Source organism: Alligator mississippiensis, chromosome 1, assembly GCF_030867095.1.
Source record: "Alligator mississippiensis isolate rAllMis1 chromosome 1, rAllMis1, whole genome shotgun sequence".
Taxonomy (NCBI): domain Eukaryota; kingdom Metazoa; phylum Chordata; order Crocodylia; family Alligatoridae; genus Alligator; species Alligator mississippiensis.
In genome coordinates this window covers 186,724,472-186,740,260 of record NC_081824.1, presented here as the reverse complement: position 1 = coordinate 186,740,260, position 15,789 = coordinate 186,724,472, and the positions used below count along the sequence as shown (strand labels likewise).

Genomic DNA, 15,789 nt, shown 5'->3' with positions numbered 1-15,789 from the left:
CCATGACAACCATGGTCCTGGAGCATGCGGCCTCAGCCAGTTCCCAGGTGAACTCCTGGTCAAGCTCTTGACTTTGGGTGGGAGGTCTGTTGTAGACTCCCACCGTTGTGTCCCCTGTGCCGTGTTCCCCATGGATTTTAACTCAGAGGGTCTCCAGTTGTCCACCCTGGTTGCCAACATCATCTTGCAGGGACATGTAGCTTTCCTTTACATAGAGAGCTACACCCCTGCCCCTTTTATCTACTCGATCTCTCCTGTTCAGGGTATAGCCATCTATACCTGTGGTCCAGTCATGGGTGGAGTCCCACCAGGTCTCTGTTATTCCTATGATGTCATAATTATTTGTGTTAAGCAGGAGGACGAGTTCCTCCTGCTTATTCCCCCAGCTCCTGTCATTTGTGTACAGGCAGGCAAGTGTCCCCTTGGGGGCTCTTGCCTTGCCCATGGATTGTAGCCAGGCTGGGGCAAGGGTGGGCTCCCTTAAGTGCCTTGGCCTGCTGGCTTTGCAAGGGTTGCTCGGCAGGCCAGCTGTGGTGGTAGTCCCCCCATCCCCCAGTGGGTGAAGCAGGTCCATCAGTCTGGCTAAAAAGAACCTCCTCCCCAGTGAAGACAGGTAGAGGCCATCTCTTCCCAGCAGTTCACTGCCTCTCTCACTAAAGAGTGGGCTGTGGTCATGGAAGCCAAAGCCTTCCTGATGACACCAGCACCGCAATCTTTGGTTAACTACTTGGATCCTCCTCTCCCTCCTCAGCCCATACCCCGAGACTGGGAGGATTAAAGAAAACACCACCTGTGCCCCCAGACCCTTTAGTCCCACTCCCAAATCCCTGTAGCACCTCATGACCTGGCTGGGAGCACTCTGAGCCACTGAGCCATGTTATTGGTGCCCACATGAATAAGGAGCATGAGATAGTGGTCTGTGGGCTGAAGGATCTTAGGGATCTTCTCCGCAATGTCTCAGATGCAGGTCCCTGGGAAGCAGCAGACTTCCCGGGCTAAGGGATCGGGGTGGTAGATTACCCCTTCAGTCCCCCTCAGGATGGAGTCTACCACAACAAACACTTTGCGTTTTGTCTTGGGGGGAGCGGAGGCGGTAGCTACAGTTGGGCCTGTGTTGCCTGCAGGAGCTGACAACTCAGCAGGCTCTGCTGGGGCTGCAAGAGGTTTGTACCTGTTGCTGAGCTCCAGTGGGCTAGGTGCCTTGGTGCAGCGGGCCTTAGGGCGCTTGACCACCTTGGTCCATCCCCCTGACTGGACAGAATGGGAGGTCCCAGAGTCCTCCCTTGTCCTGGAGGGAGACCATGGTCTATCCTCTGGCTCCCAGGGGAGAAGGGCCTAGCAGTAGGAGTCTATCTCCTGTTGGCAGTCCCTGATGGCATGCAGTCTCTGGACTGCGTCCTGGAGCTCCTCCAGCTGGCACACCAGAGACCCCAAAAGGGAGCAGAACCCACAAGGGGAGGTAGTCATGCTTCTGGGCCCCAGAGCCTGAAAAAGGGACAGGCAGCCCCCACAGCCAAGATCCAGGGCAGGGGCTCTGCCTGAGTGGCTGTCTATGAGGTGCCGGGGGGGGGGTGCAGCAGATCCCGAAGACACCCAAGGGGTGCGTTGAGTGCACATCTGTGGCATGCTGCTGGTAGGTGGGCTGGGCCCGAGTCTACCTACCCTAGCGGGCTCGCAGGCAGGGCCTCAGCCCTTCCGCGCACCCTCCTGTGCAAACTCCTCACTAACTCATGCGCCGGCAGACAAGCTTGTCTGTTTGTGCAGCCTGTTCACGGAGCTCTGGTCATGTGGCTCCCTGGGGGGCTGGGTGAAGAAGGGGCCTGGATGGAACAAGACCCAGCCCAGCTCCCATTCAGCCACCTCCTCCTACTCTCTATAGGTTACCCCCTCCCACCACGGGTCCTGCTTACCTCTTACTGTGCTGAGGGTCGGCGGGGGGGGGGAGGTCTGTGGCTGTTGGGGGTCTCTGGGGGCCTTCAGGGGAGCAGGGGCGCAGCGGGCTTTCACCTGCACATCTCTTGCCACTCCTGGATTTATTATAATTACTTTATATGACAGAAAATTGCTGGTGGTACTTAAGGTTGAACTGAAAAATTGGCTGGTGGTACTTAAGGTTGTATTGTTTTAAATTGCTGGTGCACAATCTGTCAGAGTTTGGGAACTGCTACTCTAGAAACAAAACCTTTTATTCTAGGATCCTACAGACCTACAAACCTATTGTCCCACTGCAAGTACCTGAGAAGTATGTGTGCAGTATGGAGATACCACCACCACCACAGTATCTGGGGCTAATTTAAGTAATTGCCACTCAAGCTGTGTGCAAATGAGGGCACAGACAGAATATGCATTTGTCACTCAGACAGCCTCTTGAAAGTGCTCTAAAGCCATGATCAAACAGAAGAGCACAGCCACAAAACCTTCCCATCGTGTGACAAATAAACCCTCATTGTATGAGGGTTCAAATGAAGTCACTGCTACAAAGTAGGGCAACTTCATAAATTTCTGTCTGCTCTGGGTGAAAGAGCTGCCCAGCTTAGCTGTTGCTTCTGGATGGGAGGGGGAGAAGGCAGGAGAAGGAGGTCCTGTGTGGGGTTTTCTCAGCCCCACTGGAGTAGGGGTGCAGGTAGATTGGAGCCCCTCACCTTGGTGGGAGGCTCCAATCTACCTTCCCCCCCCCCACTCTAGCAGGGCTGAGAAAACCATAGAAGAAGCCTCCTTCACCTGCCTTCTCCCCCTCCCATCCAGAGAGAGCAATGGAGCTCCAACAGTGGGGGCGGAGCCAAGGGAAGAGATGCAGGGGAAAACAGAGGAAGATGCAGCCTCTCTCCTTGGATAAATTCCAATCCTCCACCCTGCCAATCCAACTGCTAACGTCTGTTGGATTGGGAGGTTTGGTCTAACGCACAGTGATGTTTGTGAATCACCATGAGTTAGACCAAGGAGTTGTACTTCTGTACGTGCCCCAACTGTCCTACTCGCTCCTCTTTTGATGTGAGCCAAAGTGCAGGACAATCACACCTGGGATAAACCCAGCACCTGTTTGTAGCTTCAGGATCTTCTGTTCAGGCTATTCCATATTTTATTAAATAATTATTATTTTTATTGTAAATAATTATTAAAAAAAAATTAAATCTATTGGGTCCAACAGAGGAAAGAATGAGAGACCAACTTTAGAGCCTAGTGTCAGGCATTTAAGCCAGATGTGAAAGAATCAGGTTCAATGAATCTGAATGGTGCAGTGAATACTGATATTTAGTATTAAGTGCCACTATGAACCATAATGGAATAAAAGTCTAGTTTTCAGATCTTGCCACTAGAAATGCATATACCTCAAGTCCCATCCATGCTAGTTTCACATAATTAAAAAAAATCTAAGCACAATTTAAACATTTAGCTAAAGTCAGCATGGAAAAGACCAAAGCAAACCATGACAAAGAAGTCTACCAAAAATATTTTAGATTGTGTACAAGTTGGTTAAATTTACTGTTAAGTCAATGCAGCTTTTTTAATTCTTGTGAAAGGCAATTCTACCAAATGCAAATTAAATGCCATTTGAATGCAAAAACATATGGATATGCAATAAGATATGGATATGCAATATCCCTATAAAATTAAACTTACTCCTTTTCGATCAAACCTTTATACTACACAATAATCCTTCTATAACTTCCCCAGTTAATGATCATCTGAGTCATACAACTTGAGGTGCTAGAGTTAGCAATGAGCTCTTTCATTATTTCAAAAACGGTGTGTACACAAGTTATTTTAGAAGACAGATCTTTGATTTGTGAAAATACTTCAGTTTTCTAAGGATGAGCTCATGAACAAATCCATAATTTCCATAGGCTTGTCAAAAGTTTTACAAACTTGAACATTTTGAATGGTTCCTGGACCAGCTGGCTTTGCACGTGCTGTCTTCCCAAGCCCTAGTCAATCATCTGTCAGCTGTGTTTCATTTCAGTTCATTCTGAAATGACTGGACCACTCTCTGGATGCTCCAATTACAGTCTAATACTTACCCAAAAAGCCTATGATGGATAATTAATTTTAGTACTACATACTATAGTAAGAATTATAACATTATATATCAGTAATTAAGTATCTAAAATAGGCTGATCCAAACTCACTTCATTAATGATAATTTTTCTGTAATTGTGTAAAACAGTTTATTGATCTGATTCATGGTAATCAACAATGCTGCATCCACTTTTAATTTAATGGGCACAGAAGACAGAATAGGTATTTGACTGCATTGATTGAATATTTATGATGAAAACTTTGAGGACCTCAAGCTTCCACATTATGACCAGTAATTTATTCTCAGCACCCACACAACTCCAGGGTGCACACAGTATTAATGCTCCTTCAACTTTTATCTAAAGTTCAGCTGTGACCCACTCAAGATAGATTCTGTGAATGGCAAGGCAAAGTTGAAGTGGCTGAATTATCCATGGGTATTCTAGTTCTTCATTTGATGTACCAATGTCCCAGGAAAACACATTTTCTATATAAGGTTACTTATATCTACATAAAGCTCACCTCACAGCTGGTGTGAAGATTAACTAACTCATATTTGAACAGCAATTTGAAAATGACAGGGTTTATATGAAAGCTATATTTTATTTTTCTTGCAGTGACACTTCAGAAAAATTTAAAAATTCCTACACAAATTTTTTTTTTCCTTTCTGAATGTAGCTATTTGTCTTCAACATAAATTCGGCTAAGGCAGCATATACAGATCATTCTTAAGAAATTCCTGCTCTCTGACTTTCACATCAAAATAGTTCTTCAACCCAAATAGGACTCTCTTAAAGGAAAAAAAAAACAAAGCAAAACAATAAACAAATATATATGCTTAGAAACTCAATTTAGGCTGAAAGATTTCAGATCATGGCAGGTGTAAATGATTATTTTAACTGAGATTTTTTTCTGTAAAAAATTATGTGATCTTTAATTTCTGTTATTGCTTTACAGTGCAACATCCTTTCAGGTGATATGCCAGATATGCTCAAGATGGTAATTTTATCTGTACCAATTGTAATTGTGACAAGGGCACAATGTGCCATATGTTATGAGTTTATCAAGGGATCTCAGATTTCGGTCCAATGTGCTCAAGAAATATTAGTCACTTTTCCCATATCCCCTTACTTGCAGTCCCTGAGTTATTATTAAGACTATATTAGGTTGCCAGTATAATTCTCAGCAATATTTGAACTCTGAATTTAATTTGTGGGTTAAAAAATTACAGGTTTAAACAAACCAGCAGAAGACTGAAAATGTACCCAAAATACTGTATAAGGTTTATATGGAAAGGATTTAATACAAAGAGAAGAAATCTGCCTGCGGGACTAAACCTGACTACTGTATAAAGCACAAGAATTACATGATTTTGTGAAGCAATTCTCTGCAGGAATGGAAGTATCTGAGTCTTCCTCCATGGATCACACATCATTTCTGAAATGCTACTGTATTCTCAAGGTTAGAATAGTGTCAAGTGTGAAAAGTATCATATTCACAATCATCATAATGCTCACATTGGGAGCATCCAGATGAGTGCACACATGCCTCTTGCAGCACCTCAAACTGCAAGAGGCACATGTGGGAACAAAAATATGTTCCCCACACTGCAACTTTGCAAAATTAGACCCCTGGATATCCAGGGGTGAAACAATGCCCCGGGGGCTGGGGACGGGGAGGGGGAACAGGGCAGGGCACAGTCCTAGACCATGCCCTGAGGCTTGGTCCTCCACAGACATGCTCTGGTAGCCAGCCAGAATGTCTCTATGGTTGGCCCTTGCCCCAGTGCTGAAGCATGCTGCCTGCCTATGCGGGGCAGGCAGCAGTACAAGCTGCAGGGACCTGGACTCAACTTCCCAGGTAAGTAGGGGGTTGGGGGGCTGGAGGAGGGGGATTATGGGGGAAAACAAATTCCCTGTTTGTTCCCCCCAGCTCCCCATTCATTCCCTCCACCCCCCATTCATTCCCTCCACCCCCTGCTTGCTCTCCCACCACCCCCTGCTGCACTCTCTGGCAGTAGCAGCAGTGGTCAGGTCCACTCAGGGCTTCATGGCACAGCCCCCCTGTGGGGGGGGGCAGAGGGGCTCAGCACCAGCTGCCTGGCACCCCTGCTGCCGCATGACACAGGTGCAGCCTGGCTCAGCAGGGCACCGCATGCTGTCTCAGAGCTCCAGCCACTTGGGCTGAGTGGCGCTGAGCCCTGGGTGACAGCTGCAGAACCCCCAAGCTTCCAGACAGTGTGCAGTGCACAGCTGAGCTGGGATGCACCCTCACGATGTGGCAGCGGCATCACGGGTGCCAACCAGCCAGGGCCGAGTCCTGCTGCCCCCTGCTCCCCAGCACCATGTGGGGGGACTGTGCCATGAGGCCCTGAGCAGTTCCCACCACTGCTGTAGCTGCTAGTAAGCTGCAGGCAGTGCAGGAGGCTGAAGCTGGGCAGGGGAAGCTATCAGGAGCCTGGAGTCCACCTGGGAATCCCTGAATTATCTCCAGCCTCCTGCTCATTCTCCTGCTTGTCTCCAGCCTCTGGAGGACTGGAGACAGAGCAGAAGAATAAGCAGGGGGGTGGAGATGAGCCCCTAGAGATGAGCTGGAGACTTCCCCTGCTGTCTCCATCCTCCTGCTCATTCCATTCCCCTGCTCATCTCCAGTCTTGGGAGGCTGGAGAGATCAGGAGAATGAGCAGAAGGCTGGAGACAGCAGGGGAAGTCTCCAGCTCATCTCCAGAGGCTTGTCTCCAGCCTCCTGCTCATTACTCTGCTTGTCTCTAGCCTCCTGCTCATTCTTCTGCTCATCCCCAGCCTCCCAAGGCTGGAGACAAGCAGGTGAATGAGCAGGGGGCTGGAGACAAGTCCCTGGGGATGAGCTGGAGATTTCCCCTGCTGTCTCCAGCCTCCTGCTCATTTCCAGCCTCAGGAGGTTGGAGACAAGCAGGGGGATGAGCAGGGGGATGGGGACCAGCAGAAGGGCTGGGGGGGAGCTGTAACCCTTTGGGGCATCTGGGACCCTGTAGTCAGGGTAGTCCATGTGCTGTGGGAGTGGTGCACCCCTCCTAAGCTGCCCCCACATCCACAGTCCCCCCACATTTACCCACACACTGACCCACATCACTCCATGCCTAAAAACCCCACATCCCTCCCATCACACACACACCATGTGATAAGGAAACAAAAAGCAAACATTAAAACATATAGATATTTAGGATTTATTTTATTATGATGCTAGAGAGCAATTTGGTAGGCTTCCAAATTGCTTTAACATTGTAAGTATAGCAATAAAACATTGCCCATCTAATCAATCCCTCTCTCTCTCTCTCTCTTTTGTTCTAATCATGGAAGAAAGTGGATTTGGGGGTATTTTAAAAAGTGAATTTGGGGTGCTGCTTCAGCAGTCTACCTGACACAAGGGGCTAGTGTCCCCAGATACCAAGTATCTGGTACTTGCTCCAGGCTCTATCTCCCTCTGGTTGCAGATCTGGGAGGAGCCAGGCAGGGTTATTTTGCCTCAAGTGGCACAATTTGCTCCACAACAAAGTGCATGTTCAGGCATGTGCACTGAGGCAAAAAGCCCTGACTCAAATTTGCACTTATTCTATTTGAGCTGCTGCAAGCACACGTGCTTGCATGTGTGGATGTGCCCATTATGGCCCTAACCCGTTTATTTATATTTATATATAAAAGAATTATGGTAGTAATCAAATCCAGAACTAGCAAGGTTTTGATGCCAAGGATGAAATTTGCCATTGCTTTACAATTCAGTAACCGCAGAGTTCTAACCTCTAATGCAATGATTCTCAACCAGGGTGCCACAGAGACACTGTGAGTTCTTTTCAATGGTGCTGCAATATGCCACTCAGTATTAGCACTGTTTGGCATGCAAACACCTAAACATAACCTGCAAGATAAACCCAGAGATTTCAAATAGGAATCCATAACGTTAAAAACATTATGCCCTGTCATGTCCTTTCTGAGTTCTTTGCAACAGAAAAATTGCTCTGTTATTTTTCTGCAGTACAAGTAAAAAATAAAAGCTGGCATTTTCCAAGCGGGGCTTTAATCTGAAAAAGTTGAGAACCACTACAGCGCTACAAAATTAAAACCATGAAGCCATTTGGATCTATGTCATGTACCTCCCTCATGAAATTCAAGGAATTAGTGATGGGGCTGCCAATAAGGAAATTCTATTTCAGTTCATCTTTAGTAGATATTGACATTGCTATTAAAGAATGAGAAAATATAATTAAACAACACCCTAATTCTACTGTGAATGAAACTGGTTACTTTCAGCATTTCAATTATAGTTACAAAGCACATAAGCTAATTCAAAAATGTGACACCCACTGAAACAACCCATTAATGTTGAAAAAAATATCTGATAAGATAGTTATACCATTAAAAAGTATTTGGTTTCTTGTCCCGAGGTATCACAGGTTTTGGTAGCATGTTTAATAAGCTTCCAGATATTATTAAATATTTATAATTAATCTTTACAAAGTAACATATAAAATGTGTGCTCTAATTAAAAGGGCATTGTCAACTTGATTTTAATTGATTAATTAACACATTTTAAATTTTCTCTGAAATAGTAGATCCTATTTTTAAAAATTCTTTATAAGAATTACTACAAGGTTCCACTACTTATATCTGTATGCGGGTTTGGGGTAATCCTAAATACAACACTACATGTGACCAGACCAGTTCCTTTTGCCCACACCAATTTTTTTGTTTTTTATTGTGCATACGCTTATAGACTTCTTGCTGACTGCTGTCACTGTTAAAACTACTATTACTGTTAAAACACCTTCTTGCATATCCTGAGAAGTGTCTATACTATTAGACACAAGATGGGACCAAAGGGTAAAAATGAAGGATGTTAAAAAATAATCAGGAGAGAAAATTAAAATGCAGTGGGATTTATTCTTTTTGCATTAACAATATTTTGCATTCCAAAGTTCTTTGGGAAGTAAATGGTTATCAACAATAAATAAGATGGAGGCTCCAAATTTGTATAAAATAAGGTCAAAGTTACTTTGTGAAATGAGTGATATTCCTCAAAATGGGGAATATTTGAGAGAGAGATGTCTGTGACAAAAACAATGGAACTGCTTTTGCAGTGTGTTTTCAGAAGTATAAAGTACATGAAATGAAAGAAGATAATTTTTTGAAGAAGTCTCTAATATCTTTCAGTTAAAAGTAATTTCAGGGATTACCAGCTAATATACTAACAGGTATTTATTGGAAAAATATGATATCCCTTTAATGCTATTATATGACAATGCTCTTGTTTCTGCATTAACTTGGAAAAAATTGGCAAGCCCATACACACCCAGCTCACCAATTTTCCAGAGTTTACAACATCACTGCATTGGAATTTAGATGCAGTTGATAGCCTACAGCCCTATCTTGAAGAAAGGACTAATGCAAGTGCTTATCAATGAGGAGCGATTTCATCATGTGGCAGAGAGGATAAAGTTCTTACCCCTGATTCACAAAATGTGCAGGCAATATGCTTACCATGATATGAGCTGCCCTCAGGCTAGTTCACAGAAACACATAATAATAAAAAAGGATATTGTGGGTTTCAATTAATTCCACTTTAAGTTATTAAAGATGTTTACAAATATAACTTGTTGTATGGACATGCACAACATTCTATTTGTGAAAAAATAATGACATTTTAAAAATTAGTGATGAGGTGCTTTCATGTACTAATTTTGCCTGAGTAATTTGGTATTCAGACACCTAAACATTTGATTGTACTCACCACAAATTTCCACACGTAAGATGTCATGGACAAAATAATAAAGGCATATATTTCTTAGGACACAGGACACAAGACTATTCAAACAACTCTCATTAAAAACTGGATGCAAGGTCCTTTGGCCAAACTGGGTCTCCATTCTTTGCCCCCCTCACTGCCAATGACTGAATACATCCCCAAGAGCCCTGTGTTCCCTGTGTGTTCTCACTCAGCCACCAACTTTATGTCCAAAGACTGCATCAGGCTTTCATTGGTTCTTCCCTGTCTCCAGAACAGGCCACCTTTTCCTCTTAAGACAGCAACCAGCAGAAAACAGAATCACACATAAGCAGGTGCTCACATTGGAATAGATACACACTTGAAAAGGAGGGGTTCTGGAAAAGGGAAAACTATCAAATCCTCCCAAGAGTCTGAAACCACTGCTACATCCACTCCCTACATTGCTACACAGCAGTAATATAATAACAGGCCTGCAAAAGTCCTACAGTCCAAGCAACACAAGGTGATCTGAAGCCATCATTGCTCCTCTTCTTTCATCTAGCACAGGAACTGAGAATTGCTGCTTTTTCATGCTGGTTTACTTAATTTACACATCTAATTCAGCCAAAGCAGAGCTGTCTATTGAGTATTCAATAAAGAATTTACTATCTGTTGTGTATAACAGATGGCTCTGCTTTTGCTGAGTCACATATAAAAATCTTACAAGAAAGCCAAAAGATAGCCTCTCTCTTTTTTCCATTTACCTTTGGTTCCATTCAGGAACCCCTAGAGAAGTCAACTTTGTGGTTTCCTATGGCTTGCACTGGAGAGAGGAAACCAGAAATATGCTGTTGGGGTCATATTCTACCCTCCCCTGTGGTCTCCCTTGCGACTGATAGCATTACTTTCAGCAAAAGTATTCTTCCTGTGTCTCCTAATGCCAAGAACTGGAAAATTAAAAGGGATTAAGTTTACAGTTGTCTGCCAAACAACTTCAGTGCAATTCACAAAAGCCCTGTTTATTGAGTATTATTATTAATGACAAGCAGAACACAGTGAAATTGAGGACATTCTTCCTGGAATATATCCAGGTCTTTAGAAAGAATATAGTGTTTTACTTCAGGTTCTAATACAACATAACAGATTTATCCTAAATCCCAATTTGAACATTCAAAAGCATCAATATTAAAATTGCTTTCTTATTAAAACAATAATCCATTACAATTAAAGGTAGAGTTACACACAAAAATACCTAAATCCCAGCCTTCAGAAATGTGACTGCTTACATTTCAATCGTTTTTAATATTAGTATCAGAACCACTGGGCCAGATTCTACTATTCCATTTATTTCAATGATAGCTCTGAAAGCATGCAGGATCATAGGAAAGTAGGGCTGGAAGGGGCTGCATGAAGTCAAGGACTAAACCAAGCCAGAAAAGTGTCTGTCTAGCCTGCTCTTGAAAATTTCCAGGGATGAAGACTCTACAACCTCTCTAGGCCTATTCCAGTATTTGATTACCCCTCCTAGTCCAAAAGTTCTTCCTAATCTCCAACCTAAATTCCCTTTGCTGCAGTTTCAGGCCATTGTTCACAGTCCTTTCTCCTGCTACCACAGACAAAAGGTTATCTCCATCTATAATCACCCTTCTGGTTTCAGAAGACTGTTATCAAATCCCCTCTCAGTCTTCTTTTCTTCAGAATAACAATCCTAGGTCTTTCAGCCTTTCCATAAAGTCATGCTTCCCTTTCTTCTCTCATTTTTATCACATTCTGGGTGCAACTAAATGTTCATTAATGCACCCTACTTATTGCGCATTAAGTTTAGTATTTGCATAACCAAGTACTGAATCAATGCACAGTAACTGGCACTACTGTACAAAAGCACTAGTACACAGGTTTTCATAGGCACTAACTGCACAGTAGCTTAATACTACTGTGCAGTAGTGTATTAATATGGGTTCTGTCCAGCACACTACTGTGCAGTATTAGGCTACTGTGCAGTTAGCATCTTGTGCAGACTCACCTTCTGCTGGACTTTTTCTAATCCATCCATACCTTTCTTGATGTATGAGCCCCAAAACTGGACACCGTATCGAAGTGGGACCTCACCAGTGTCACAAAGCGTGGAATAGAGTAGAAAAATTACTTCTCTTGATTTGCAAGAGAAATCCCTGTTATTACAATCCAGTATGCTGTTGGCTGTTTTTGCGACAAGAACACACTCTTTCTTCTGGCTTGGTGGCCTATAACAGATGCTGACCATAAGATCCTATCTACTGCTCTCCCCTCTTATCTTCACCCACAGGCTTTCAGCAGGCCTACCTCTTACTTTGTACTGCACCTCAGAACATGAGTGCATCTCTTTTATACCACATTTTCTCATATTTTCTCCCTGTATATCATACACAACTTTGTTTTTGAAACAGAACATGAAGAAAAAAAATGTCCTTATAGTAATTGAATAGCAGCAGCTAGGGAGCCAAGCCAGCTCATGAGCCTGCTGCTAGCCCTGCATGCCAGATGGAGCCCATAGACTAACTCAGGACACTGGAGTCAAGACCATGTACCAAGCCTAGGGCTGTGGGCCAGCCCTGGGGCTGTGTGCCAGGTCCCACTTTGCATACTGTGTCCGAGACTGCATACCAGGTCTGTCCACAAACCAACTCTGTACACCAGCCGAGTCTGGCACACAGGGCCATGTCATCTGGCCAGGGGGCTTTCCATAGGTCCAGAAATTCAGCAGTAAGGTAAAGATGGCAGAGTTAATTGCCATTTTTCTTGCAAAAATTGTACACCCCAATTTCTATCAGTTGGTTTTGGGAGAAAATGTGGTGGTTATATGCAAGAAAATATGGTATATAGGGCAACACTTGCTCCTTCTTCCCTTGCCTGTCCTTCCTGAGCAAGCACTATCTATCCATGACTGTATCCCAGCCAGGTGAACTATCCTACCATATCGCCATCATCCCAATTATATCATAATTCAACAATGGTAAGAAGACTTCTAATTCTTCCTGTTTATTCCCATGCTTCTCACATTAGCATATAAACATTTTAAAAAACTACCTGATTGTCTATCGGGAGATTACTAAGGCTTCCACCATTACCTCTCCTTACTATGTTTTTATCAAGGTCCCCTCTGGCCCTTTACTTGCCTCCAGGCTCTTGTCTCCAACTCCTAGCAAATCTAGTTTAAAGACTTCCTCACTAGGTTAGCAAGCTGTATCTGAAAACACACTTCCCTCCTTTTTGGCATATAGACCCCATATCTATTCAGTTAACCTGCATTGTTTCAGCAAGTACTGTCTCAGTTTTCTTTTAGCTGTACAAACAACCATGGGATATGCATTTAACACATGTTCAAAATGTTTCCATTTCTTTGATTCCAGAGATGATCTCCCAGCAAATAACCAAGTTAAAGTATTTCACTGTTAGACAACATTAGACAGAGGCCTTAAAACAAACCCAAACACTGATAATATTTGATTGAATGCCAGAACTGAAACTGGATCCAAACTTTGCAGCTGACCACATTGCCATCACAGGCCCAAGCAAAACCTTGAGTTCAACTGCTCCTCAAAATTTCCAGATGGAGTTTTGTTTAGGAATTAAAGCCAAGTTTTTCTTGGATCCAAAAAAAGCCTACATATTCAAGGTCTGAAATCCCAATCCAAATGTTGCAGTTTGAATCCATTCTCAGATTATATAGATGCAAGATATATGCTAGTGGGGAGAGACTCACTTGATCTCCTTCTGTGTTGCTCTCCTTGGAGCACAGGCATCTGTATGACTCACTACTTGTGTCACAACGGTCAGCATGGCCATGGCAATTACATCTGCAAACAAAACGACAGCTACTAAAGCAAATACACTAAGCTTATTACTAGAGAGATATCTCTCAGTTTTTACACCGTCATAAAAATTATTTTTTACAAAGCAGAAAACTAAATCTAGGAAGAGAGATTTTCCTAAGTATAGTAACCATTAGATGTCTTCTCCATTCAACATTTAAAATGTCAAGTACGGTTTTCCAGAGAAGTAAATTAACAGAACTATGTCCTGAACCAACTTTTATGCTATAATATTTGCATTATGTTCTTTCTTAATATAATATGCAGATGCAAGGCCCTCATTATTAATTATAGTTAATGCCTGTCTTGTCAACATTAACCCCTTGATCCTATACTGTGGCCATAATATCTTAAAAATCTTAGACATAACAAGGTTAATTATACAGGAACTAATTTTACACTCTGTTAAAAGATGCAACCACCACTTAAGTACTATGATAGAAGTCAATGGGTGATACACCTGCCCAACTGAGGGCAGAACTGGGACTGCAGTCTTTTTATCTTAAGGTTTGACATTTCAGTAAAGACTGATGTAGAACTAGAACTATGGAGTCACAGGGTCATCAAGAGAGATGCTGATTCAGTAATCACAATACATCTAAACCAACCATCAAAATTATTTCACCAGGAAAGAAAGTTATTTTAATTTAAGATAAATGTGATCTCTGATAGGGTGTTTTCCGATAAATTAAGATCATATCTTTCAACACAAGTTCAGAAATAACACTTGTTCACAAAATCAGCACTGTATGCTTCTAGAGAGACTATTTCATTGCTAAATTTGCATATTATTTACAGGGCATAATTAGTCCTGTCACAAGATCACTCACTTAACATATACAATAAAGTTGTCAGTCACAGATAATATAAGAGTTTTACTGACAGCTGCCCAGTTTTTTTAATGAAAATCTGTAGCTAAAACAAAGACGTTAGCCCTGTATAAAGACCATTAAAATTGCTATGTCTGGGAATCTATAATGAAACAGAAGAGATTCTGCAGTAAACCAGAAGTCAGACTTAGAATCATCAATCCCTATTTAGAGGAGTTGATATGTCCAAGAAAAGAACCTATTTTGACAGATTTGTGTAATTAAAGTCATTAATTTTAAACAAACGTTTGGGTAACTGTTCAGATTATAGGGTGCATGGGTCATTTAAGGCCTGATCCAATACTGTAAAGCAGGTTCTCTTCTCAGTCACAGGAACATAAAATCAGGGTAATTCTACTGAATTTTAGATAGCTAATTACACAGCATGCATGTTACTGAAAATCTGAATAGTTCAGAAGCTTCTTCAGCAATAAAAAAGAGAATTCATAAAGCTCCTACCTTCCACTTATTGTAATTTCATTAATTCCATAGTATCTGTGCCTGAAGTTTACATTTGGCTCACTTGTATAATACTGACCAAGGAGATGAAATCTCACTTGAGTGGCTTTTACAAATTCTTGAAGAGATGGAGTATTGTAGAAGTTATTGTAACCAGGCCGACGATTTGGTTCTGGTGTTAGAATGCTGAAAGTAACATTACCACGGGAATATGGAGTAAAGCTGTTTAAAACAGAATAGTGAGACAAATGGAGAAACTGAAAGACATATTTTAGAAGGTTATATATTCTAATATTCCTGTTTTCACAAAGGGCTTTCATCAATGAAAAATTGCTTTAATGTGACTTATAATGTGCAAAATTTGATGCCAATGGTATTGTCACCCACAGAGCTCAAAAGAGGAAATATACACAGGTTTATCACCTATGTCTGCTTCCCACATTTTGTGCTCCAGAATCTAAATATTCATTTTTAAATAAATAGAAAAAAAATCTCTATTCACTATGGTTGCAAAGAAAACTTTCAAAATATGAACCAAATGTAACTAATAAGTTGACATCTGCCCAGTTTTCAATAAGCCCAAAATAATGGCACTGAGTTGCAGGAATTGCTCTTCAAATATCCAGTGATAATGAATCAGGTACCTGCATTATTAACTATTTTTCTGCCAGTCAAACTACGTAAAAATGTAGGGATGATATTACGTTATGACAATTTTTACAATATACTCTGGCACCCTAAAAAGGCAAGTATAAAGGAGGCAAATAGAACCCACCAGGCATTAAAGTGAGTCAAGACCAACGAGCTCAGGCTGAGTACTTGAGCCTCGTGAGGGCACAGCCCTGCAAGCTTGA

General features: G+C 42.4%; 1 protein-coding gene across 1 annotated transcript in view; it reads right to left on the bottom strand.

Annotated features, from left to right (window-relative positions):
• Positions 1-15,789, bottom strand: part of USH2A (usherin) — a 642,051-nt gene that overhangs the window by 576,969 nt on the left and 49,293 nt on the right. The window contains exons 7-8 of the mRNA XM_059717779.1: positions 14,936-15,157; positions 13,499-13,592 (exon numbers count right to left, since the gene is read on the bottom strand). Of these exons, the coding sequence (XP_059573762.1) occupies positions 13,499-13,592; positions 14,936-15,157 (316 nt within the window). The remainder of the gene's footprint in view (positions 1-13,498; positions 13,593-14,935; positions 15,158-15,789) is intronic.